Source organism: Sciurus carolinensis, chromosome X, assembly GCF_902686445.1.
Source record: "Sciurus carolinensis chromosome X, mSciCar1.2, whole genome shotgun sequence".
Classification (NCBI taxonomy): Eukaryota; Metazoa; Chordata; class Mammalia; order Rodentia; family Sciuridae; genus Sciurus; species Sciurus carolinensis.
In genome coordinates this window covers 33,266,034-33,291,960 of record NC_062232.1, presented here as the reverse complement: position 1 = coordinate 33,291,960, position 25,927 = coordinate 33,266,034, and the positions used below count along the sequence as shown (strand labels likewise).

The following is a 25,927-nucleotide window of genomic DNA, read 5'->3' as shown; positions in this document are numbered from 1 at the left end:
TCTCACAAAGTCACCAAGTAGGCTAGTGGCAGCTCTGTTCTCAGGGCAAAGGAGAAATGGATTCTGCCTCTGATCAAGAAGAAAAGAGAAGGTGACAGGGCAGGACAGAGGTCAAAAGGGCATCTTGGGAGGACAGTGGACCAGCCTGAGGCTATAGACCAAGCCAGTGTTGACCCAGCATGTTGGAGCAGCAGGCCTGTATACTTATTCTTCATTTTGTCACCTCTCATCTGCAGGATCTGGTGTTCTTAAGTTACTGGGTCCCTCCTAAGCTTTATTTAGAGTGGGGGGGGAGGACAGGGGTGTCACCCTACTTTCACGTCTTATTTAGCCAGAAAAGTGGGATTTTGGGGGGCACAGGAGGGGTTTCTTTGGTTTTGAAGAAATGTGAAGCCTTTAAGGTATGTTGGACTGAGGTGCAGCTCAGTGGTAGCGTGCTTGCCTAGAATTCCCAGGGTCCTGGGTTCCATCCCCAGCATGGCAAAAATAAAAAATAAATAAAAGATGTGGCCTTAAGCATGGTGGCACATACCTGTAATCCCAGTGACTTGAGAAACTGAGGCAGGAGGATCTTAGTTCAAGGGCAGCCTCAGCAACATAGCAAGGCCCTAAGCAACTCAGCGAGACCACCTCAAAATAAAACATAAAAGGGCTGGGGATGTGGTTCAGTGGTTAAGCACCCCTGGATTGAATCTCCAGTACAGAAAAAAAAAAAAAAAGTGACTTTTTAAAATCTGTGTCAACTATCATAAATTGACCTCTAAGGATGAGGAGGATTTTAAGTGTCTGGTTATTCTCCCCACCTCCGATCTAGTTCCAGATCACAATATCTTATTAAATTCATATCCAGGGGCTGGGGTCGTGGCTCAGTGGTAGAGCGCTGGCCTAGCATGTGTGAGGCACTGGGTTCGACTCTCAGCACCACATATAAATAAATGAATAAAATAAAGGTCTATCAACATCTAAAAAATATTTTAAAAAATTCATATCCAGCGTTTATTTTGTAATCACATATATATCGTTCACTGCTGAGGCAAATGAGCTTTACTGATTGCATTTCCTTTCTTGTGAGATTTCTTTTCCCCCTGGAGTTAGTAACTGCCTGATTTTTTTTTTTATTTGCCTAATTTTCTTAGTTATATTTTCTAAAACATTTTGTGAAACGTGTTGGGAGTTTTGCTGATTTTGAACGGAGCACCGTGTTTTGGTGGGGAACTGCACTTCTACCACCCAGCTAATGTCAGGAGCTGAGCAATGAACCCAGAGTTTCTGATTCGTGGTATTTTGCTTAGTTTAAATAAACTTTCACCATTTTTCCTAAACATCAGCCTTTCAGAAGTAATGATTCCTCTTCCCTGGAACCTTGGAACTATCTAATGTTAGTAAATTTTGACCCGCCACTCCTGGAACTGATTCTGCATTTTCAAAAATAGTTATTTTAAAAATAATTAACCCTTCCCCAAGGTATTTACTGCAGGAGTCATGTCTTTTATTTATGTTCATCTCACTTTGCCTTTTATTTGTGTTGAGTCACTTGCCAAGACTGCCTTTCTTCCTAAAGCGATCGAGGGCCAGAGGAGCCCTTTAAAAAAAAAAAAAAAAAAATTTTTTTTTTTTGCACTTTTGGAGCCGCCGAGGTCCTAAGGAGGTCCCGTGTCCTTAGCAAGCGCTCTATAAATGCATGTTAAATTTTAAAAGCTGGACAGATAAAGTTACAATCTGCTGCAATCCGGAACCCTCAAACCTGGTAACTTTCAGATCCTCTGCTGTCCGGAGGGAGCGCCTCGGGAAGCCCCAGCCCGGCGGGGACTGTGCTGCAGGCCTGGCCCCCTCGCCGCAGCTGCCTCTGCAGGTTGCAGTCGGGGACTGCAGCCCAAGTTCCGGGGTGCGCCCGGAGTGATGACACGTTGCCCACGGCAGGAGTCCGAGGACAAGGGGACCCTTCCCAGGATCAAAACCCGCTCCGGCGATTCTGGGAGGGGTGACTGCAGGCCGCGCTTTCACCTGGGGCGGCCGCGCCTCTGTCCGCAGCCAGGGGTCAGCGTGGCCCGCGGCGGGGAGGGGGCTTCGGAGGGAGCGGAAGAGGTGGCCCACGCGTCCCCCCGCCAGCCTGGGGACGTCCGCGCGGCCGCCGGGGCCCGGCCTGCGGCTCCACGGTCCCACCGCCGGGGGCAGCGCCGCCCGCGCCGCCCGGTCAAGATGGCGGCCGGCGCGCAGCCGCGCGGGCCGCCCGCGCCCGGGGGAGAGGCGGCGGCTGTCCCCGGCGAGTCGACGCGCGCGCTGTGTCCTTAGGCTGGAAGCTGCTCCTCCTTGCCCGCAGCTAGCGCGAGAGCCCCGTCCAGCCGCGTCCCCAGCCACGTCCCCTGCCCAGCGCCCTACTTGGACGGGTCTTAAAGGGATATTTTATCACCCAACACCCCGAGACTCCTGTTACCAGGAAGTAGGGACGGGCGCTGGATGGGGTAAGGACTGCGAGGATGGCTTCCGGGCTAGACATGGTGGACAGAGAACTGGGCGCAAGCCTCGCACCCAAGCCATTTCTGCCAGCTTGGGACACCTTTGGTGCAGAATTCCACAATACCAGTGATCGCAAGGGAGGACTTCAGGCCCTATTAAGACACAGGGCCCAGAGCTCTGGCAATCAGGAACGTCTTGGAAAATCGGGCACATCTGGTTGTGAAATCTACACTATCCAGTAAAGGCTACAGAATGTGATCGGCCGCTCACATTTGACATCAATAGGCTGGACTGCCTTCCTCCTAGGTGACTAGGAAACCTTGGGTCCAATTGACCAGAAATGGCATTGATGAATGCAGTGGTTTTGAGTGATCTCTCGCTGGGCTCAGGTTGGGAGGTCAGAACACCTCCCCCCCCACACACACACACGCAGGGAACAGCTGATGCAGGTAGAATCACAATGCTGGGAACAGAGAAGTACCTAGAAAAGCTTCCCCATTATCCATTGTAAACTGTGAGCTGACTCTTCCCACTGGTTCAACGTTCTATCTAAAGTTTGCATGTTGCGTATTAGCTCGGCATGAGGCTGAATGTGAACTTTTTGGTTTTGTTTTGGCGGAATAAAGCCATTCTGCATAACACTTGCACCGGCTTCTTATTCTTAGGGAAAACACTTCCTCCACCCACCAATGGCAGCAGCCACTTCAGCCACTACTTCCTTCAGCAACCCCTGTTTTAATTACCTCTCTCCTGCCCCAGTGTAAGGAGGCCCCTGGCACTTTGTTCAAGCCCAGCAGTCAAACCACGACTGAGTCTAATCCTCCGTGGTCCTGACCTTCCCCCAAGTGGACCTGGAGCCCGGAGGGCCCTAGCAGTCCCCTAGCTGATTAGGGCCAAACACGCTGCTGGAAGTATTTATGTGTTTCCTTTCCCTCTGTGCACTTGGTACTTTCAGAGTGGTTCACCAAAAAATTAATCGTATCCAAGAAAAGGTTCAAAACAGCCCTTTGAAGCCAGGCCTCCGTGAACTGGGGTCATCCCACCCATGTGCCAACTATCCCATTTCTAAGCCGTTGCCAGTGCCAACGGGTTACCGTTGACCTTGCGCACACCGAATTCCTCTCCTAGTGCCAGCTCTGGTGGCCCGGGAGTCTCAGCTGCACCCACCTTCACTCTTGTCCAGACCCGATACCCCTCCCGGGAGGCGCAGTAACCTTAAACGGCACGACAGGCGGCCGGCCGAGCTGGTTCGGTGACGACTCCCAGGAGACAGCCGCCTGGAGCAGCAGGCCCCATCTGCAGCGCAGCTGAACGAGTTAAGCTGCCCCAGGCTTGAGGGGCCTGGGGTGGGGCCTGGACCGGAGAGAACCGGCAGGAGCCCCAAGTTGTAGGACAAAAGAGTGAACCTGACTCCCCCCACCCAAAGTGCTGCCAGAAAACCCCGTCAGGGGATGCGGGGGCGGTTTTGGAGCAGGACCCACAGTGAAGCTGCCCTAGAGGGTCCTGGAGCCGCAGAGGGGATGAGCTGGCGCCTCCCGAGCAGTCACGGCGATGCGCCGAAGAAGCAGCTAGGAGCTGCAGCAACCGACCCTCGAACTTAAAGTAGTCGAGAGGGGCGCACGACACTGGAAGACACTGGAGGGACGGCTCCCTGTGCAGCCCCAGATGCGCCAAGGTTACTCACCACTTCCCGGATAGCCTCCCTCCGCTGTGATGCCCACCGCCCCGGCCCACCCGGCCCAGCGCAGCCCAGGCCGACCCCACCTCGGCTTCACAAAGGCCACGTGCGGCCGGGGCCGAGAATGAGCGGCCACGACTCTCAGATCTTTAATTACGCTCGGAGACCCTACCCTTCCCCCCACCCTATCGCCGGCTTCCAGCCCTTTAATCAATTTCATGATATTAAATATTAATTTCCCGCCAGCCACGCTTTCTCGGAGGAGGGGGAGGGGACGGGCAGGGTAGGTCTAAGGAAGGGATGGCTTTACAGGGTGTGACCAGGATAACAGGGCGCGAAGGACGCGCGGGCTCCCGAGTGACCTGCACCTGGAACTCAGAGCCACCGGGTCTGCGCTCTGCAAGCTGAGGAACTTGAGTAGTTATGAACGACAGGGTGCAGGCCTCCAGGAGGGGTAGCGAGGTGCGCGGAGTCCCCGCGTGCTGGGCGACCGCCTCCTACTCTGGGCACCCCCCCTCCAGCTGCGAGTCAGCCTCACGCGGGCCCGCGGCGCGCTGCGATGATGGATCGCGCCTGGCGGGGGTGATTTGGTGTTGATCGCACATTATCACTGGCAGGTTGGACTGGTTGCTGATGGACGACTTCTAGCGGCGGCGGCAGCCGCGTCTTCAGACACCGCGCGGGGACTCGCTCGCTGTGCAAGGGTCTCCCCCCGACACGCACACACACTACCCTCCGCCCCACTGCCCGGCGTCTGGAGGGTCTGGTAGTCCGAGTGGTGTCTCCCAGAGCTCAAGGCCGGCCGCCCCTGGCCGGGTCCCGGTGTGGGCCGCAGGCTGGGCTAGGAGGGGAACCAGGACGCCTCTCCCACTTCCTCCCATTCCTCCTTCCCTCGCTGCCTACTTCCCCCGCCCCCTCTTGCCTGCTTCCCCATCAAAACCCGAAGGGCCCAGGTCACGCCGCCGGTGATTTCCCAGCCGCCCGGGCCAGGCGACCGGGGTGCAGCCTCCGCCCCCACCCCGCGGCCGGACCCTCTGCCCTGGCTCGCAGCAGCAGCGAAGCCGCGGTGCGCCCCTCCTCGCTTCTTTTTCTAAAGTGCCTGCAGATACAAAAGCGGTTTCGTAATGCCTTCCGTCTGCGAGAGCCGGAGGACCTTGGCTGACCTTTCGGAAACTGATTGCAACTGCCTGTTAACAGCCCGTACTGACCGCACTGAGCGGAGCGGAGGACAATCATTTAAGTGACAGACGGCGAGGTGGCCCCGGCTCAGTAGAGAGGCCTGGTTAAGCCCGCCCCTCCCCCCGGACCCCCGCCCCGGAGCTACTCCCCCAGCCCCGGGTGCACTGCGGGCCGAGGCGGGCGCTCAGGCGAGCGGGGAGGACGCGCCGCGCGCGCGCTCCTGTGTGTGAGTGAGTGAGTGTGTGTGTGCGTGTCCGCGATTACCGGCCGACGGGTTAACCCTTTGCCGAGCGGCCGGCCCCTTTGAGGCCGGGCGCTGCCGGCTTAATCTGCCATCTGCAAAAGAGGAATAAAAGGACCGCCTCCGCCGACTTTCCCTAATGGGTAAACTGTACCCTCTCTTAGCGTGACCCGGGCTGCGTCCCTGCTGCTGCGGGGGAAAGATCCCCACCCTCGGCTCCTCTGCCTCGGCCCTGCGTCCTCTCCCTGAGCACCCCTCCTTTCCCCGCACAGACTCAAGGAACAGCACGGGGACAGCGCAAGGGGTGCAAAGGCTCGGAGAGACTCGCGGCTCAGTGGACGTGGGTGTTCTTGGTGTTTTCTGTTTGGGAAACTGGAGGAAGGTGGGGGGCCTCGCAGCGGGAAGGCGAGGTGGGGGAGGGGAGGCTGGTGACAGGGCACCTCGGGCTGCGCTCGCTCCCTCTCTGGGGAGAGATCGCCAGCTGCTCTCCAACAGGCAGCGCCCTGAAATCTATTTAAAGAGAGGGAAAGGGGAGGAGAACAAAGGGGGAGGAGGGGGGCGGCGAGCGGAGCCTGGGCGAGAGCGAGCGAGCAGGGAGGATCCGCCGCTCCGCGGGCACATCAAGCGCTCACATCTGTACACTCCGCGATCGATGGGGAGAATGGATAATATTTGTCAGCTGCAGACCTTTCTCTTCCCGGTTCCCGGAGAGGGGAGGGGGCGAGGGAGGGGGAGGGGCGGGCAGGCCAGGCGAGAGAGGCCGCCTCAAGGACAGCGCGCTTCCCGCTGCAGCCACACGGAAACCCAGAGCCATGAAAGCCGAGGGATTTTTCTCTTATTATCATTATTAATTATTTTTTATTATTCCACAGCAGCCAGCGAACGCTCAGCGGCGCCCCTCCCCCGCTCGCCCGCCGCCTCCCTTTGTTGATTCTCAGCTGCGAGCACGGCGGGCCCGAGCCGCCGCCGCCGCGGAGCACGATCTGCTCTTGCGCCCTTGGTCGCAGCTGCGGCCCAGGAAGCCGGGGCTGCGTCCCCGCCCCCCGCCCCCCACGGCGCGGCAGCCCCCGCACCTCCTCCCAGCCGTCCGCCACGAGGCCAGCCCAGCCCCTCCACTGTTTTGCTGCGGCTCCGCGTCCCCAGCGCCGAGCAGAGGCGCTGGCTGCTGCGACCCGAAGCCTCGGACCGCGCGGGGGCCTTCGCCACCCCCTTCCCCCGCGGCTGCACTCTGATGCCGCCATCCTCACACATGGTCTTCATTTCGCACACTAGCGGCGTGCTTCCTCTCGGCTCCTCTCCTCGGGGCATTTCGGAGCGAGGAGGGAGGTTTAGAGGAAGTTAGAAACCCTGCGAGCCCAGGGGAAAGGGGGAAAACCCTCGCTCGCAGACTGAGCTTCCGAGGGAGGCAGAGGGGAGCGCCCCACGGGGGAGTGGGGCAGAGCCTAGGTGCTCTGCCCTTGCTTGGATGCGGGGAGGGCCAAGTGAGGGGTGGCAGTCTGGGAAGCAATCGCAAATTTGCTTTCGCTGGTCCACTTGCCTGCTCATACAAGCCAGGGTAGCACAGACCTGGCACCCTCGGCTCTCGGAGCCAGGATGGGAGCCGATCGGACAGGCGATCATCAAATGAGATCAAAGACATCGTAGCCTGTCCTCCCACCCTTCGCGCTGGCGAGCTCTCTGCCCCCACCCCAGGTTGAAAACCCAGAGTCCACGCCCTACAGACCCAGGGTCCGGGCCCACTTGGGGGGCGATGTGTGCAGAACGCTCTAGTTGGGGTTTACTTGCGGCCTCGTGTCCCCCTCCCCCACGCTGTCGTCCTGCGATTCCGGGCCAGCCTGCGGCGGCGTCCCCGACTGCTCCGCGGTCCTGGGCAGGGCAGGAAGCTGGCACAACCGCCGGCTGGGCAGGCGCCACTTGGCCGGGCCGGCTGCTCGCTGGAACTCGCGCAGCACCTTCGCGCCGAGTCAGGTTCCCTGGTCTTCGACCGGGTCACCCTGAGGCCCCCCCCCCCCCCACTCCGCCCGTCGGCCTCTCTCGGAGATCTCCCTGTCTCCTTCCTCCCTCTGGCTTTCCCCTGCCTCGGTCTGTCTCGGGAGCTCCCTAATGCAGTCAACCGCCCTTCCCCAGATTCAAAAAGAAGTTTTGTGTTTCCCAGGGGGCAGCAGCCTAATGCTTCCCTTGTTTTCCGGAACAAAGCAGACATTCAGTGGGGAGGGAGCAAGTGCTGACTCTCTCCTCCCCACAGCACCCTGCACCCCTGCAGGTTCAGAACATTCGCTTCGGGGTCCAGGTGGCCGGGGTGTGTGGGGGCTCTCTTTCCCCAGGCTCGGCCACAAAAGCCTCTCCCCGGAGCCAAAGAGGAGACAGGGTGTTGGGTGAGGTTCCCAGCCCGGGCTGGGAGGGCGCGCACGCGGCTGTTTACAGTGCCTGTGCAGCTGGAAGCTCACTCGCCGACGTTTGACAGCGTGGGGCACCCGCAGGCTGCCAGCTCAGAGGAGGTGCGCAGCGGCGAGCCCTCCGGCACTCGGCCCCAGGCCTCCGCAGCGCTGGGTCCTGGGCGCACTTGGGGAAGCTCGAGGTCTCCGATCTCGTGTTCCTCCTCCAGCCCACAGACCCCCCCCCCCCGCTTCCCTCAATGGCCTGAATCGGGGAGTGTATCAAACGAGCTGGGGGGAGGGGCAGGAGTTCACCAGGGACGCTCGAGGCAGTCGACGCGCCTGGGTTCTGAACGTACCGCCCGTCCCCTCTTAGGGGAGTTCTCGGGCGGGAGCGAGCGCAGGACTCCACTCTTGCGACTCAGAGGTGTGCTCCCTCTGGATTCCCACCTGCCCCTGCCCCCCTGCCCGGCGAACTTCCCCGCATCACACCCCGAGGGGGACCGCTGCGCAAGCTTGCTCACGCGCGCCGGGCCTTCCCGTTGGCGCAGCGCTGCCTTAGATCCCGCTCCAGCTCTTCCCCTCTCCCCGGCCTGTGGCCGGCCCCCGGCGCCTCCAGCGCGGCCTGAAACTTGATCCCGTGTCGGAAGGACAGTGTGTAAACACCAGGCGCGCTCCGAGAGCCCGCGGGAGGGGCCGGCAGAGGGCCGCCCGGGCAGCTCCGAGGCCCCGCGCCCCCGCCCGCCTGCTCGCCCCGGGCACGATCGGCAGGGCCGCCGCCTCGCTCTCTGCCTTCCCAGTTGGCTCAGCTAATTGGAGCCGCCGCCACCGCGGCGGCCTCTTGTTGAATTTTCTAGATCGCAACCGTTCAGTCGCGGCTGCCTGCGGCTCCCCTCCCCCCCACACAGCTGTTATCTCGACCGGCAACTTGTTGGTGGTGGGGACAGTCCCTCCGCTGACCCTAGCCTCAGGCACCACATTCACCCCAGCAGTTCCGGGGGATGTGTTTGTGCGGGGCGTGAGAGGCGAGCTAGAGTCGTAGTGGAACTGGGAGGCTTCGCACCAGGATCCCAGGATCCTGGCTCCTGGTTCCTACCCAAGGGGATCTTCCAGGCAGCAAGCCCACGTCTTCGCTGCCTTGCGCCAGGAGATGGTGACAGTCCGGAGGGGCTCCAAGAACAACTCTGCTAGCAACTTAAGTTCCTTCCAGGAAAACATTGCAGAATGGTGGGGTGGCGGGAGGCAGGAAGACACCCTCTCCCTCCTGCCCTGCCCCCTATCCCTGTCCACACTTGGACAGTTGGGACTTGGTGTGTAGGTCCCTCCAGGAGCACAGCCCTCCTATACCTTGGGTCTAGCCCACCCAAACTCAGGGAGTCTGTTTTCCTTCTTGGTTGAAGTACCAGGTGTGTCTGAGGAGATTATCAACCTCAGGAGGTTGTGGAGGTGCAGCCCCCTCCAAGCTGGGTCATCCCTCAACTTGGGGTGGTTCCCCTCACCCCAGCCTCCTCCCTGGACTAGCCATCCCCTACCTTAGCCATTCCTTGTACTGGATGCCAACTGTCCAGTCTGCATAGGTCTAGAAGAGGCCACACTTGACCTCAAGGCAGAGATGGGAAGTGAAGCCCTTTGACACCCTTGGGAACAGGGTGTCATTCAGTCGCCTTCTATCCAGCCTGTCCTTAGGACATCTTTCCCTCTGTGTAGAGTTTTTGCCAGTGGGTTTCACAGGCCCAGAGCCCATGTTGTAAAAGCAGCTGCACCCCCAGTCCGGAAGCACTGAAATACACACAGGCAAACTCCCAGGGGGCTGGGTACACATGAACCACCAGCAGGGGATCTGCTGCAGCCGGGGAGCGGCTGCTTTTCCTGAGCCAGTTCTGAGAAGGGTGCCTGATCCCTCCCTCCCTTTGATGGTTCTCTGACAACTGTTAGGGAACAAAGAGCTGAGGCCACCAGCTCATTAACTGTCGCTTCCCAACACCTATCTCATTCACTTCTTTTACCCAAATGACTACTATGTGGTTTTCCTGAGGTGTCCTTCCAATCTATTTATAACCAGAGCAAGATTTCCCACTCGGATCCATATTGATTTAAGCTATGATTAAAAAGGAAATCTATAAAATGAATATAACTTGGTATCTAGGATGGCACTTCAGTAGGTCAAGTGCACCTAGTTTGGGTGGCATCTGAAGTCCTCCAGTCCCTTCCAATCAGATAACCGAAGAGTGTCTCCTATTGTCAATTCCTCTATCTGTAGCAGAGAAAGACTCCTCCGAAAGATGTTTATCCTCCTTCACCCCTGCAAAAGCCTTGTTCTGTTTAGGGTAAAGTATATTTCTGTGTTTTGATAATGAAGAGAGTAATTTGTGTTCCTCTTCAGGCCTGAAAAAAGATAATTATGCATCCCGGGAGCTTGCTCATCTCCTGGCTGTTTAACAGACAATCTGGATTCTGGCTCTGGAGTAGGAGTGCTTCCATGTGCCAGCCTCCTTCTGGACCCCTTCCTTGTGTCACCCCACCCCCAGCCATCACCGGGTCCCAAGGTTTCTGTCCTGAAGGTTGGTGGTGCCTCACAAGTCCCTGCGACTCAGGGATTCACATTGCTTTTACCATGCAAAGAATATCCTGAGCCTTCAGAATTCCTGCTCCGTCCCCCCGAAAGCTTATGCCAAGGGCTCCCCATGAAGCTGCAGTGACGGATGTCGGCGGGAGGCTCCGGGAAGGAGCCATCATAGTGGGAAGAGTTGGGTGCCTGCATGCGAGCCAGACCTGAACCAAACCAAAGTGTGAACAGCAACAAAAGAACGAACTCCATGCACCTGGCTGATAGCCGGCTTGGAAACAAACCCTACATCCCTACCCACCCCCATCGTGCAACTAGTAAAGCCCAAGGGCATACTATTCCTTTGACTTCCCTTTACACTCAGGGATGGTGCCGTTAGCATATCAGGAAGCCGAGATGCATCCACTACTCCTCACTTCCCCTGGCGCCGGGCTCAGCTTGGCTGAACTTGCCGTTCCTGTCTTTTTAGAGGAGCTGGTTGTGTTCCCGAAGCAGGAGCGCACTGTGCCGCCTCCCCAGGGGTCCCCAGCTATTGATTTTTAATATCCGTATTCAATATTGTGTATTAAATATTGAATCCATGCACGAGAGGATGTGATGCAAATCACCAGCCGTGCCTGAGACTTTAATAGTTGTTTTATTGCTCGGAAACCACAGTTGGACGCAAGGCATCCTGCAGCCCAGGCTGGGGGGCGGGGATGACAGGCTGAGAGGAGGGCTGAGAAGAGCTGGGCCTCCCAAGGAGGACACAGGACCTTTGCAACAGCCACCGCTCGAGGCACAGGCAGGCACGCTCAGCGCCCCCGCCCTGGGCAGGCGGAGCAGGGCCAGCCCCAGGCTGCTGCGTGAGGCCCGGGAAGAGGAAGAGGTGTGGGGCTGTGTCCTTCCTTCCTGGACTTCCCTAACTGGACTGTTCATTCCTGTCCGGCAGGCCCCCTTCCCCTCCACGCACATACTCACCCAGACATGCACACACACGAGTACCGAACAGGAAAGTGAACTTCGGGCAGGAAACCCCAGGCCTCTGGCCTCCTTTACCAGCTTAGCGGTGTGGCCTTAGTACAGACCTCTCTTAACCTTTCTGGGCCTGTTTCCCTCCTCTGCCTTGGGGGTAATGCTATCTGCTCTACCTCCCCCACAGCTTGGCAGTGAGGCTGGTGCACATGAGATAATATTCAGGGAAAAGGCTTTTGTCAACTGTCAGGCCCCACGTAGGCAGGCCGAGGGATTAGTGCTGGATTTCCCTTTATGCTCCTCTCTCCTGCAGGCTGTCTCTAGACTGCCTTCTCTCTCAGACTGGAGCCCATTCTGCACTGAGGGCCCGAGTCCTTCACTCGCTTGGTCACCTGCTTGTCCTGCCAGGCTCTGTGCTCCTGAACACTCTGCACTGGGGCGAGGCAGTCAGGTTTAGAGGACTCAGCAGGAAGACAGGAAGGGTGAGAACAACTGAGTGTCTGTGTGCCCGCAAACGCGCACGTGTGGGTGCAAAGCCAGGCAAAGGGTGCAAAGGCCCCAGGCAAATGCTTGGCTTCATTGGGGGTGCAGAGTGGGCAGTGGGGCGGGGGAGGGAGCAGAGACGGGGCACCTATGGGCCCAGTATGCAGGTGGTAGGGGGAGTCACCCAGAACCTGAGTCTGGGGGGCTCTTCCCGTATTATTACCCTTCTGGTTCTTGCGGGAAGTCAAGCCTGATTCCTGGCTGGCGAGGTCAGGGAATAGGTAGAGGCCCTAAGGGTACTGACATCGGGAAGCTCAAGTGGAAATTCCGTGGAGGGTGGTGGCCTTCTACAGTCGCCTAGTGAGATAAGCACTTGCCCGAGGCCTCAAGAGTGGAGACACTAGCTCTCTGGGCGGTGTTCGTACCTAGAGAAAGTGCCCAGCTTCTTTAACCTTTGTCCGGGACTCAGGGAAGGGCGGGGACCAGAGGGGTCCGCCCCAGGGACCCCGCCATCTGCTGGGAAGGCCCGAGTAGACACGCCTGGTCCGCCCAGGCCCGACCGAGACCAGCTTTGGCAGCAGGCCGTGTGGAGAGCCCCTGTCCATGTCCCTAGGCGCGCGATGGGGGTGTGCCAGGCAGGGCCTGGCTGCGCACGCCTCCGCGCGGGACTTGGGCGGCTCGCTGCTGCCTGCGTTTCCGGGTCTGCGGCTGAGCCTCCCTGGCTCTCTCCTCCCGCTTTGTCTCGCTGCCAGCTTCTCGCCTGCCCTCGCCAGTCTCCCGGGTCGGCGGGTCGCGCTCTGTCTCTGCCGCCCCGAGTGTGCCTTTGCGCACGTGTGGCTTCTTCCCGCAACCTGGGCTCGGCTCAGCCTCTTCCCCGCGGGCTACTTGACATCGCCTTAGGGTCGCTGCGGGTGTCCGCTTCTTGCGCTCCCCATCCCCCAGCTGATACCTGTGGGACTCGGGGATCCCCGGGACAGAAACATCCCCCAGGTTTAAGTCCAGCCAAGCAAACCCAAGAGGGCTCGGGGATACATCTCACTGCGCTCCCCACTGCTCCCGGCCCTAGGCCGAGACGGGAGGGGACTTTCTGAAACCTGTGTAAGTTGAGGGGGCACACTTCGCCTGACCTCGCGGTCTGCGGCGCTGTCAAGTCTCGAGATTGTCAGCCGCCCAGGAGAATTTGGGCACGCGGTTCCGCCGCCGACCCGAAAGTTGGCGGGACCCGTGGGCCGGGTGGGAGTGCCCGGAGTGCGTGTGCCTCTGCCAAACCCAGGGACTCGGTGGATCGGCCGCCACAGGGAGGGGGCGCCGGCCTCGGGTGCCCCGGCGGAGAGCTGGCGGGGACCTGCGAACACCCGAGGCAGCCGGGCAAGTGAAGAAAGACACCCTTCCCGGCCGGCCCCCTTCCCGGAGCCCGCACGCCTTTGGCCTGTGCGGCGGAAACACGGTCCAACTCCTTGAAAGTAAACTTGCCGCGAGGGGCGAGGGGAGCGAAAGAGGGAGCGGGCCGGCGGGGGTGTCTGCGTCGGGGAGGCCGGGAAGGCTAGTGTCAAGTTTCAGCCCCTAATGACACTCGATGGCGAGGTGCCAAGGCCCTGGGAACGGCGGCGGGGGGGGGGGCGGCGGGGGACCCGGGGGAGAGGGACCCCGCCGCGGGGCCCAGCTCGCGAAGCCCGAGGCGCGAGGCGGCCGCCAGGGCCGAGGAGGCCGCGGGGCGGGGGCGGGGGCGCGGGCGGGGAGGGGGCGCTCCGGGAGCCGCGGAGCGGAGCGGAGCGCAGGCATCTTCCGCAATCCATTCATGCACTGAAGCGCGTGCAGAGCTGCTGCTCGCTGCCATTGTTACTCGCGGGCGGTGTGGGAGCCGAGCCTCCACTCTGGCGAGAGATAAATGGCCTCTGACAGCCCCTCCTCGCCAAGAGAGCTCCTCGGATTTCACCGTGCAGCGGCTCTCAGGTCTGTGCCTCGCTCGCTTCCCGGTGAGAACCTTTAAATCAGCCTCCCGGCCCTCCCTCCCTCCTCCAGGACTCTGTCCCCCGCCCGCTCCGGCCCTGGCAGGGCCCCGGGCGCGCTGCGCGCAGTCTCGGGTCTCCTCCCCACCTGGGGGGGACGAGGTGGGGGCTCCGGGAGGACCCGGGGGCCGCGGGGGTGGCGGCCGGCACCCCCCCGCCCGGGCTCCGCGCCTCCGCCTGAGCGGAGCCCCGCGCCCCGCCTCCGCGCCCACAAGATGGATCAGGCTACCGTGCGGAGAGCGGGCTGTAAATATTTAAAAAGTCTCTCGCGCGCCGGCGGTAATGGCTTTCGCAGTCGGAATGTGTGCTAGGGGAAGAGGAAGGACGACGTGTGCACTGTGTTGCGGGTTGGAGGATTGTTCCTACACCTCCCCCTGCGTCCGGGTTAGGCTGCATGTTCAAGCTTCCCGATTTCCCGCCGGTCTTCGCCGCGGCCGCGTCCCACGATAGCGTGGAGGACAGCAGTCGATAGGGAACTTGAGCATAGCAGGGCGACAGAGGCCCAGTCGAGGTGACCCTAAAGCCACCCTCCCCTCGGAGAGCTCCCACGGGCCTGGGCCGGGACTGACCCGAGATCACTGGTCCAGGTCCGCCTCTCTCGGATGCTCAGGGGAGGGCGGGAAACGCACAGATTGGAGCCCCCAGAGTTTGGGTGGACAGTAAAGCCTGGGCCGGGGTTTCTGCAGCGGGGGCCTGGCCCTGTGTGTGCCTTCGCTCCTCTCCCCAAGTCGGTTGTGAGCCCTGATCACTCTAAAGGAGCCTCCCGCCCCCAGTCTGAATCTGAAAGTAGCATTGTGGCTGCTGGGACGGAAACCTGGGAGGAGGCAGCGCCGAGAGACTGGGGCGCGGAGAGGGTAGCGCCCAGGCTTAGTGGAGGTCACACGTGGATGTGGAGGGGGATCTTTTGCTTCTCCGGTGAGTGTGGGCCTTTGGATCTTTGAGGCTGAGCCCAGCCGGATGGGAGAGGTGGGGGAGGGGACCCAGCCTTCTCTGCAGGGAGAGGCTTAATGGGCCCACCACAGGGTGTGTGCCGGGTGAGGTTGTCGCCTTCGCCGGCGGCAGCTCCCAGGCGGGGCGGGGGCGCCGAGTTGCCCAGAGCTGGGGCGGGCCGGGTGCCGCGGGTTCTCGCGGAAGGCTTGAGGGGTGTGGGTTCAGGCTGCGGCGGCTCCTCGGCACCCTCCACCCGCCCGGCTCCCGGACCGGCCAAAGTGTGGGTGCCGACTGCGTGTTGGGGCGCGCCAGGACTGCTCTCCGCGTTCCCGCGCGTGGAGCTCCCGCCTCCTGGCAGCTCCGTGCTCTCCGCTTCCAGGGGCTTGTGTTGCGCCCTTCTCGCTTGTTTGTCTCGTGTGAGCCTCGTAAACCGCCCTGATTTATTACCCAGACTAAATGCTTAATTTGTGAATATGAAACAGATTAAAAGGGGCGGGGGGAGGGGGCTCGAGGTCGGCATATTTTAGCAATCAGGCCAGGGCAGCCCGGCAGATGTTTCAAATTTGTCGACATTTTCAGGCTCATGTGGAAAGCCAGCCAGAATGGTCAAGAGGTCCTTTCTCCCTCTTTCAACCTGAGAACTTGGCAGTGATCAAAAGGAGGTGATTAGTAGCTACAGAAAAAAGACACCAGCAGGCAAGGAGTTAACAGACAGGACTGGGATGCGGGTGTGTGCCTGGGGGGCGGGTGTCACAAAGACAGGCGATCACAAAGCTCGAGGGGTCCTGGCTAAAAAGGCCCGAGTCTTAAGAGCCAACTCTGCTGAACAAAGTAGAGGGTCCATTAAAAGTTAATTCAGTCAATAAACTTCCTTGGTAATAAAACAAATAAGAAAGATGGCATCTCCAACTTTCAATAGCCAACAGATAATAGAAAGAAATGGCTTTGATGTGGCCTAAACATGTGCTCTCGCCTTTCGGCAGGTCCCTACAGTGATCTGCCCAGCGCAGGCCTGCCGAGCACCCTCTTCTCTTTGAAAAGACCTCATGTGTGAGGCAGTGTGTTTCTGCGTTTGTCATTTTGGGGCAACTTCACACATCAAAGGCAAGCACAGTGTTCTTTTCACCTCCTGGTTCCAGCCGCCCAGTGAAGCAGATACGATTTCTATAAATTGGCCTTCTCCTCTGGGTTTTGATTGATCATCACCATATGAGATTATTGAAAGTCTAATGTCTTATTTCACTTTCTCCGAGGGGTGAGGAGGGGAACAGTGTATTGGAAGTCAGGCCACGCGAAGACTCCTGTGTTGTGCAATAGTAATTTCCATTAGCCTGGATTTATCAGCCTCCTGAAACTCCCGAGCATCTCCTGCGGGTGCCTTGAACCGCCTCCCCCTCCCCTTCCAGGTCTCAGCTTCTGTCGCTGTTAACAGGTACAGTGCAGACTAGAGCCTTCTGTTGGGAAGGAGAAAATGGCTGTTGACTAAACATTAAGGAAACAAAAGATTTAATTTTTAACGTATTTATGATAACCCAAGAATCCACGCTCCTCGGCCTTTGTCTCTCCCTTCAAACTTTTTCCTTCCCCTTTGCCTCCATACCATCTTTCATTTTATTAAAGTTGACTCTGGTTCTTCTGTCTTGTCCTGCGACAGACAAAGGCTTAGGGAAGTCACAGAACGCGTTAATTACATGTTTCTTATAAACTGACTTTTCATTTCCCTAACACATTTAGTTGGCTTGGTGTTTAGTTCAACACTCAATTGTGCCAAATGCGCTGCTTTCAAATGCTGCCTTTATTAAAACAAATAAATGAATCCAAAGACCTTTCTAATTTCAACTCGCGTGGGCTAGAAACAGAAAACCAAAAGAGAGGAAGAGCCAGGCAGAGGTGGCGGGGAGCCTCACACGCACGTACACACACGCACACAGCGTTCCTTCTGCCATCCCTCCCGCAGCCGTGTTAAACTGGTCCTTACAATTGTCCCTGGCTGCGCCCTGCAGCTCGCCAGCCCGCCTGGATTTTCCATCACTTGGCGCCTAAGGCGATCATTAGCTGAGAAGGGACAACCTCCTCTACCTGCTGTCACTTACCAGGCGGGGGAGGCTGGCTCCAGGCTCCCACGTTGGGCCTGGGCCCCATTTGCTCAACCCGAGAGGGGTCGTTGGTTTTCGCCCCTGGGTGCCTGGTGCCTAATTAAACTCTATCCAGGGCCATGTGCAGACGTAGGCTGAGAGGAACCTGGGAGGAAAAGGCAGTCATTACCTAGGCAGAGAAAGTGACTTCTGCAAGAGAGGAGGGAGGGGTCCCTGTGATCACACTTCCTTGCCCCTCAGCAGAGCCTTGGAGGGCACCGCAAAGCTGGTGCTGAAATCAAGGAGAAATGGTAATCAGGGGACAAAAAGCAACCTATAGCCCACACATATCTAAACGGGGCCTGTGTCACTGCCCGACAGGAGGGAGGTCCATCCTTGCTCCAAACAGACAATGCTGGCTGCAGAAAAATGACCCAGGTGCCCCTGTGGCATTGGAGTTATTGCTCATGTACCATGGACCCGTCGCACGCAGAAGCTCGAGCTGTATAAATGGCTGTGGGGACAGAAAGGAACAGATGTGTCAAGAGCCCAAGGACTAGGTGTGTGTTGTGAAGCTAAACAGACCGTGGAGGCACAGGAGAGAACCGGCAGAAGACCAGGGTCCCCATTAGGACGTGGGCCCAGGCGAGGATTGAAATGACCCTACCTGGGGGCAGTGACAGCCAGCAAATAAGAGCATGTACGGAGCTCATGGAAGAGACACTGGGGTCCTGATTGAGTCCCCCTTTAGCCCAGTGGAGGGAATTGGTTCAGAGCGGGGGAGCTGTGGCTCAGGGTGGTATGGTAGCGGCCAAGGTGAGACCAGAATCCAGAGCGCACGCAGTTCAGCAGTCAGGAGGAAAGTGACTTATGGCTCGAGAAAGAACGAGGGTGCTCTCGGTGGCTTAAGAGGACTGGTGTTTGGTCATTTAGAATTTATTAAGCACTTGCAAGGTCTGATGCTGATGTTGGGCAATATGGGGTCACAAGTGCTATGAACCCTCCAAGACCTGAGCAGGGAGACTGTCCTTTTATGTGCCTGGTAACAAAGGCCCTAAAGGACAGTGGACAAGAAGACTGGGGATGGGGAGCAAGAAGCCATCCACTCCAGGGCTCCACTTTCACCCGCAGCCTAGAGCTGGGTTCACAGGAGGCAGCCTGCAGCCGGGGACCCTGCTGCAGGGGCCAGGCTTGGGCCAAGTGCCTGGACCTTCGAGGTGGTTCTCCCAGGACGGTGGGAGAGGCCATCTGGGCTAGGGTCCTTCCTTCCCTCTCGCTTTGGAAGGCCTGACTCTGTTTTCCAAGGCAGGCCAGGAAGATTATTCTGATGCAAATTAAGGAGGCAACTTCTAGCCAGAATACACACTGCAGTTCTGTCTTGCCCTGGACAAACAGAAGAGTGGAGCTTAGCCCCGGAGCTCCCGGGCAGATGCAGGCTCTCTGGGGAAGCTGGTGAGGGAATACCGCTTCCCTTAACAAAACAAACCTGAGAGTCTCCAAGGCTCAGCACTGCCAGCCAGTCTCCCAGCAGAGAAGGCGGCTGGCTAACGCGCCCCCCGCTCTGCGCCCCCGGATTCCACCTGCCCCACGGGGGCGCTCAGTGTGATCACAGGTGCCCTCCCTCAAGCCATCTGGCCCGAGCCCAGCCTGTGCTCTTGGTCTCCCTAAGCAGAGGCGAAACACGCTGGAACCTTCAAAGCACATTCCTAAACATTAACGGGAAACAAAGAGGCCAAGGAGGGCTGCAGCCGTTCAGCTTACGCAGTCTGTGGGCCAACAGGCTGGCCCAAGTTCAGTCAGACTTCCTGGCTCCGGGCCAGCCGCTGCTGGCAGCGTGCCCTCTGCAGCCCACTGCTCGGCCCCATCGTCCCCCAAACCTGGGCACACCCCCCACCAGCTAGCCCAAGGCCCCGGAAGCCCTGCTGCCCCTCCCTGGTCAAGTGCAGGTGAATCCTTAGTACTGAGAGCCCACGAATGATCTTCCAGATCCCTTCGCCCCGAGCTTCCGAGCTGCCACCAGGCTGAGGGGATTCCCCTCAGCTCCTCAGTGGCCTGGTGGGCGTGGGACTTGAACAGCCATATTGGGTGATTATGAACACTGAGTCACTTTTTTTCTTTTTGGCAGCAACGGGGATGGAACCCAGGACCTTTCCCACGCCAGGCGAGCACTGTGCCACTGACGTGCAGCCCCAGCCCTTTATTTTTTTATTTTATTTTTAATTTGGGGGTACCAGGGATTGAAACCTGGGTAGTTACCCGTGAGCCACATCCTCAGCCCTTTTTTATTTTATTTTGGGGGGGGACCAGGGATGGAACTCAGGGGCACTCAGCTACTGAGCCACCTCCCCAGCCCTATTTTGTATTTTATTTAGAGACAGGGACTCACCGAGTTGCTTAGGGTCTCGCTAAGTTGCTGAGGCTGGCTTTGAACTCGCGATCCTCCTGCCTCAGCCTCCCGAGTTGTGCGGATGGCAGGCGTGTGCCACATGTCTGGCACTATGTTGGTGCACCATGAAACTATGATCACATTCTGCGTGTGGAGGCTGGGAAGTGCCACTCACTTATCATAAGCCATCCATGCCCACAAAGCCACCGACGCCTACAAAGAGGCCCTGTGGATCTTCATGGATGGTTGGCATGGCTCAGTCATCCATTCAGAAAGCTTTTGGTCAGCTGCCTCTTGTCTGTCCTGCACTGTGCCGCAGCTGCTGGGGGTACCTGGAGGACACCCTGGATTAGCAGGATCCAGGCTGTTCCTTAGAGAATATTGCAGTGTTCCTGGAGAGAGAGAGAGAGAGAGAGAGAGAGAGAGAGATCCCACAGAACCGAAAACCTCAGCATGCTCATGCTAAGGCCAAAGTCGGGCCTTGGTATTTATTCCTCAGGCGTGTGTGTGTGTGTGTGTGTGTGCGCGCGCGCGCGTTTGGAGACAAGGTTTCCTTGTGTGCCCAGGCTGCCTTCAAACTCCCGGGGTCTAACAGTCCTCCTACCTCAGCCTCCCAAGGAGCTGGGACTTCAGGAGCAAACCACTGTGCCCAGCTAAGAATCTGCGTTTATTATTAGTTGTGTGTCCCTGATGCTGCGGATGAACCCAGGGCCTTCTAGATGACAGGCAAGCGCTCCACCACTGAGCTCCATCCCCAGCCCTAGGATTGTATTTTTAAAGCCAAAAGGTCTAGTGGTGTGTTTCTACCCACGTGCCTCTTTAAAACAGGATCACCGACAACTCCCTCAAACTCGTCGCAGCAAGCAGTTGCCTGACCTGCTGACTGGGGACTCGGGGTGGGGGGGGTCCTTTCCTCCCCAAGGAGCCAGATGACTAAGGCACGCTGATGGCAGCTGCTATAGGTAACACCTGCGAGAGGCAAAAAATCCTAAGGATATCAAAGCGTGCTAGGGAAGAGTAGGCCTCCCCTGTCACTCCATTTGTCACTCTGCAAGCAACCACTGCTCTGAGTGACTTGCTTACCCTGCCTGAGATAGTCTACTAAGGTTCATTCTTTTCTTCCCCCCCCTTGTTGTTGTTACTGGGATTGAACTCAGGGGCACTCGACCACTGAGCCACATCCCCAGTCCTGTTTTGTATTTTATTCAGCAACAGGTTCTCACTGAGTTGCTTAGGGCCTCGCTAAGTTGCTGAGGCTGGCTTTGAACTGGCGATCCTCCTGCCTCAGCCTCCTGAGCTGCTGGGATTACAGGCGTGCGCCACCACACCCGGCTAAGGTTGATTCTTTAATTTTTTTTTCAATTTTTATCTTGAAAACACCCAAGCCCACAGAAAAGTTGAAGAACAGTACAATGAACACCCATATTCGAAGGCAGATTTCCAAAAGCACTATATTTATTTGACACGCCTACCCTTGGAAAGGATTCAAAACCCCCTCAAAGATCTGAATTAGTTTAACTTTATCTTAAAATGTTACTTAGGAATACTTTGCCCTCACAGATACGGTGCTTGCTGTTTGTCACCCTCCCTCCCGGCCCCCGGCACTTTATATCCATGTGCTTTGTGTGTAGCAGGCATTCAGCAAAAGCTTGCAGGATTCAGTAGCGGACTACATGGTATTTAGTGTGAGGAATCAGACTGCCTGGGTTCAAAACCTACCTCTGCCACTTGACTAGCTGTGTGACCCTAGGCAGTTACTCTCAGCCTCCCGCTTTGCCATCTGGTGTGGCAGTAATGATGGAACCCCAGCTGAGTGTGGTGACTCACACCTGTGGTCTCAGCAGCTGGGGAGGCTGAGACAGGAGGATCAAAAGTTCAAGGCCAGCCTCAGCAATTTAGCGAGGCCTTAAGCAACTTAGCAAGACCTTGTCTCAAAATAAAAAATAAAAAGGTCTGGGGATGTGGCTTAGTTGCTAAGCACCCCTGGGTTCGATCCCTGGCACCCCCCCAAAAAAAATGTAGCCCCTTTTATGAATTTTGGGAAGATTAACTTAGTTGGAAGATATCAAGTACTTAAAATAGTACCTGGCATACAGAAAGTGCGTATTAGGAGTTGGGGAGACTTGAGACTGCAACGTGTTTGGTATCACCCTCGCCTTGGCGATTGCACAGGGTCCTTTGGTGTTGAGTTCATGGCTTTGGAGTTTTCCTTGGTAGCGGCGAGAGCCAGACAAACTCAGGCAGCGTGGCTTGCCCCTGTGCAGCATGTAAGTGGCAGGGGATTCTGGGAACTGTTTCCACACGCTTCTGGATTTTCTGGTTGTGCTTTCACGCCCTGCCCTGAACCCGCAGTGCTGGGGCTAGAACGCAGCCCGAGCTGTGCTCTGTGATTATTTCCAGCATTTGGATGGGGCTGGAGATGTAGTGCAGTGACAGAGTATGCTCAACATGCACGGGCCCTGAGTTCTAGGCGGAGCGCGGCAAAAAGAGAAGACATCTGGAGGTGAAGGTCCCCCCGCCCACTTTCCAGCCTGGCTAGCATCCTAGGAGACAGCTGCTTGGCACACAGACCTGGGAAGAACGTTGTCCCTCAGAGTGAAGCCTGGCCACAAAGGCCCAAGGTCACAAAAGTCAGGGGTCAGACAGAGCAAGCAGGTGTGACCTCAAGAACCTCCCAATCTTGGGGCGTGGTTGTGCACACCTGTCATCCCAGTGGCTCAGGAGGCTGAGGCTGGAGGATTGCAAGTTCGAGGCCAGCCTCAGCAACTTAGTGAGGCCCTAGGCAACTCAGCGAGACCTTGTCTCTAAATAAAATAGAAAATCGGCCTGGGGATGCGGCTTCCCATTGCCAGGCCAGCCAGAGAAGGTCTTGTGCAAGTTGTTCCTGACGCACTTCCTGTAGGAATTGTCAGATATCTTAAAAGGCCTGGGCAAGATAGAGGAATTTGTTTAAAGGTATACTTTGCTGCATGCTATAAAATACTGCGCCTAATGTTAGGCTTTGACGGCTGTAATACCTGACCTTGACATTGTGGTGTTTCCGCCATATAATTTAATTAACGTGCGATGCCAGCACAATGCCAAAGAGTCAAACATCCTGACAGTTCTTGGAAGCCACCTAAGTCCCCTTGAAGACACCTCCCCCCACAGTGCACTGACACATGGAGAGGAGACCTCCTGAGGTTGAGGACAGCCCCCTGATACCGTTACAGTTCAGCTGTAGCTAGCACGGTTGTGCTGGATGGCAGTGACTGGGTTCGTCACCGTCACTGTTTGGGAGACCTACTGTGGTTTCTCAGGGCCCCCAACCATGAGTGGCTCCTTGGGGAAGAAGAAGTCATCCTCGATCAGATGCGACATGCCCTGGCTCCCAACGGTAGAGCTTTTTCCACGAAGTGGTTTCTGCTAGCCGGGTGAGGTGGCCCTCCTAGTTGGTGGCTGAAGAGGACGGCTTGAGCTCAGGACTGGGAGCCAAGCTGGGGAACGTGGGGAAGTCCTGTGTCCTTTTTGGTGAGCATTACTGGGGTTGAACCCAGGGGCCCTCGACCACTGAGCTATATCCGCAGCTCTTTTTATTTTTATTTTGAGACCACGTCTTGCTAAGTTGCCCAGGATGACCTTGAACCGGTGATTGACCTGCCTTGGCCTCCTGTGTCACTGGGGTGAGACCCCATCTCTCTGTCTGTTTCTTTTTTTGTTTCCCTTTTGTTACTGCGGATTCAACCCAGGGGTGCTTTACCCCTGAGCCACATCCCCTACCCTTTTTATTTATTTATTTATTTTTAATTTTATTTTATTTTGGGGTATGGGGATTGAACTCAGGGACCCTCAACCACTGAGCTACCTCCCCAGCCCTATTTTGTATTTTATTTAGAGACAGGGTCTCACCGAGTTGCTTAGGGCCTCACTTTTGCTGAGGCTGGCTTTGAACTCACAATCCTCCTGCCTCAGCCTCCAGAGCTGCTGGGATTACAGGCGTGCACCACCATGCCTGGCCCCTTTTTATTTTTTAAGTTTGTTTTGTTTTGTTTTGTTTTTTTGGCGGTGCTGGGGATCGAACCCAGGGCCTCACGCTTGCAAGGCAAGCACTCTACCAACTGAGCTATCTCCCCAGCCCTATTTTTTAAGTTTTGAAACAGAGTCTCTCTCAGTTGGTTAGTACCTTGCTAAGTTGCTGAGACTGGCCTCAAACTTGCAATCCTCCTGCCTCAGCCTCCTGAGTCTCTGGAATTACGGGTGTGTGCCACAGTGTCTGGCAAGCCCCTATCTCTTTTTTAAAAAATATTGTTTTCTTCTTCCTCAACTTTGCTCAAAGTCATTGAGCTGCACACAGGAACATAAATTAGATAAGGGGCCTATTAACTAAAGAGAAAAAGGACTATGTGTCCATTCTGCACATAATTATTTAACACACACTTACCAATGCTTTTGACAGTGAATGGTATCTTGGACATCATAAAACTACATTTTACTGCAGAGAGAAAGAGAATTAGTAAGTGTGTTGAGACAGAGAGAGGGAGAAAGAGAGGGAGAATATTTTAGATTGTGATAATGTCATGAAGAATTAAGAAGTAGCTGGATGCAGTGGCGCACACCTGTAATCCCAGTGGTTTGGGAGGCTGAGGCAGGAGGATCACCAGTTCAAAGCCAGCCTCAGCAACTTAGCGAGGCCCTAAGCAACTCAGCGAGACCTTGTCTCTCAATAAAATACAAAACAGGACTGGGGATGTGGTTCAGTGGTCTAGTGCCAGGTACCCTCTCCCACCAAAAATAATAATAATAATAATAATAATAATAATAATAATAATAATAATAAAGAAGTATAAGGGAATGGCCAGGCACTCTGGCACACACCTTTAATCCCAGTGACTTGGGAGGCTGAGATAGGAGGATCTCAAGTTTAAGGCCAGCCACAATAACTTAGAAAGTCATTAAGCAACTTAGGAGACCCTGTCCCAAAATTCAAAATAAAAAAGGGCTGGGATGTAACTCAGTAGTAAAGCACCCCTGGGTTCAATCCCTAATACCAAGAGAGAGGGGGGGGGGGGGTTGGGGGAGAGAATAGAGAAAGTTGGGATTTTGTTTTAGACGGTAGGTAGTATGAGTCTCGCTTTGACAGAGAATTGTGCTCAGGTGGTGGTGTATCAGTCAGCTCCTGCTACAATGATGCTGTATAACAAATCACCCCCAAACATCAATGAACATTGATTTCTTATGTACATGCCTGTGGGTCACTTGGGGTTGGCTGATCTAGACTGTGCTCAAACAAGGTTTGGTTCTGAGTGTGAGTTGTGTGCAGATCTGTTCCGTATGTCCCTCATCCTCCATGAACTAGCAGGTTACCTGGGTCATAGTCTTCTCATGTTGATGACAAAAGTGCAAACACAATGATTCGAAAGTCCTTGATTTAGAACTTGACACTGTGACTTCTGCCTAAATCCCATTGGCTGGAGGACATTGTGTGGCGTCCACCAATGGGATGGGGAGGTGTGCTCCGCCTCTAGTGGGATGATCTGCCAAGTCACCAGACAGAATCCGTGGATCGGGGCGGGGGAGGGTTGGGAAGAGTAACGCAATCTGAAACAGATGGTTCCAACCAAAACTATGTATCTCTCGCTGTGACATTTATATATACAAATACATATATCAAATGATAAGACTGCCTTCGTTGGAATATTCTGTTTTAGATTGAATTTAAATAAATCCATGCAGTAATTACACATTAGCATCCCTGAGGTGGTTTGTTAGGGCACCAGAGGCTTCTGAGTCATTGCCACCCACCTCAGGTAACCCGGGAAGATGCAGCACATTCCAGTGCTGAGACACGAGATGGTCTTTTTTTTTTTTTTTTGCGGTGCTGGGGATTGAACCCAGGGCCTTGTGCTTGGGAGGCGAGCACTCTACCAACTGAGCCACATCCCCAGCCCCACGAAGCTGCTCTTGATGGAGACCTTTCTTCCTGCCCAGGCTTCTCCTACAGGGAAGACTCCAGATCCAGCACGTTTCTTTGCTAACCTCTGAGCATGTCAGGGGGTGGCACAAATACAGTGTGGGGTCCAAAAAATGTCAGTCTTCTGCTAACTAGCCATTTAACTAGTCTCACTGGTTATCCAGCCTGCCCTTCCTTTTTCTGACCATCTTGGAGTAATGCGAGAGGGATCCCTAAATGTCTCTTCAGAAAGTGATTTCTAATTCCGGCCTCCCTTCAATGAATTCCTTCAGGGCTCAGCAATCAGCCAAGTCCTGGAACCTGGCCCTTTTAGGAAGGAGAGCTCGCTATTCAATTGATTCCGACAGTTAATGGAATCTAATCACCATTGCCCAGAGTGGTTCCAATCACAGGAATCCACTGGGTGAAAATTCAAGGTGGCGGTATCCGTGTTGACATCTTGTAAGCAGAGGGATCAGGACATGGGGAAAGATGTTTGCTGTGGGGTCCCATGGAGATTCAGACCATCATTTTCTTGGGAGAATTTTGGCTATCTCTAAAGCTGGGCAGTGATCTATTTTCTGGAACAGGGACCGCCTTTAGACCAGCCGCCAACATGGAGGGAGCGTTAGGTATTCCTGAAACTGCCACCTGGTCTCCGATCT

At 56.4% G+C, this 25,927-nt stretch overlaps 2 protein-coding genes and 1 non-coding gene across 4 annotated transcripts in view; 1 reads left to right on the top strand and 2 right to left on the bottom strand.

The window, feature by feature from the left end:
* Positions 1 to 1,513: 1,513 nt before the first annotated feature.
* Positions 1,514 to 6,815, bottom strand: LOC124971428 (uncharacterized). Its single transcript, XM_047535210.1, has 4 exons — positions 6,629 to 6,815; positions 3,552 to 3,671; positions 1,745 to 2,375; positions 1,514 to 1,582 (listed from the first exon to the last, which is right to left on the bottom strand). Exons 1-4 carry the CDS (start codon positions 6,813 to 6,815, stop codon positions 1,531 to 1,533), a joined length of 990 nt encoding a protein of 329 aa, XP_047391166.1. The 3' UTR covers positions 1,514 to 1,530.
* A 6,971-nt stretch (positions 6,816 to 13,786) lies between these two features.
* The window catches only part of Bcor (BCL6 corepressor), a 91,913-nt gene continuing 79,772 nt past the window's right edge, over positions 13,787 to 25,927 (top strand). The window contains exon 1 of one of the 2 annotated variants that reach the window (XM_047536222.1): positions 13,787 to 13,886. The gene's annotated coding sequence lies outside the window, so the exon portion shown is untranslated. The other variant, XM_047536224.1, reaches the window with a different exon arrangement.
* On the bottom strand, positions 25,183 to 25,256 carry Trnag-ccc (transfer RNA glycine (anticodon CCC)). Its single transcript has one exon. It is a non-coding gene; the product is annotated as a tRNA-Gly (tRNA).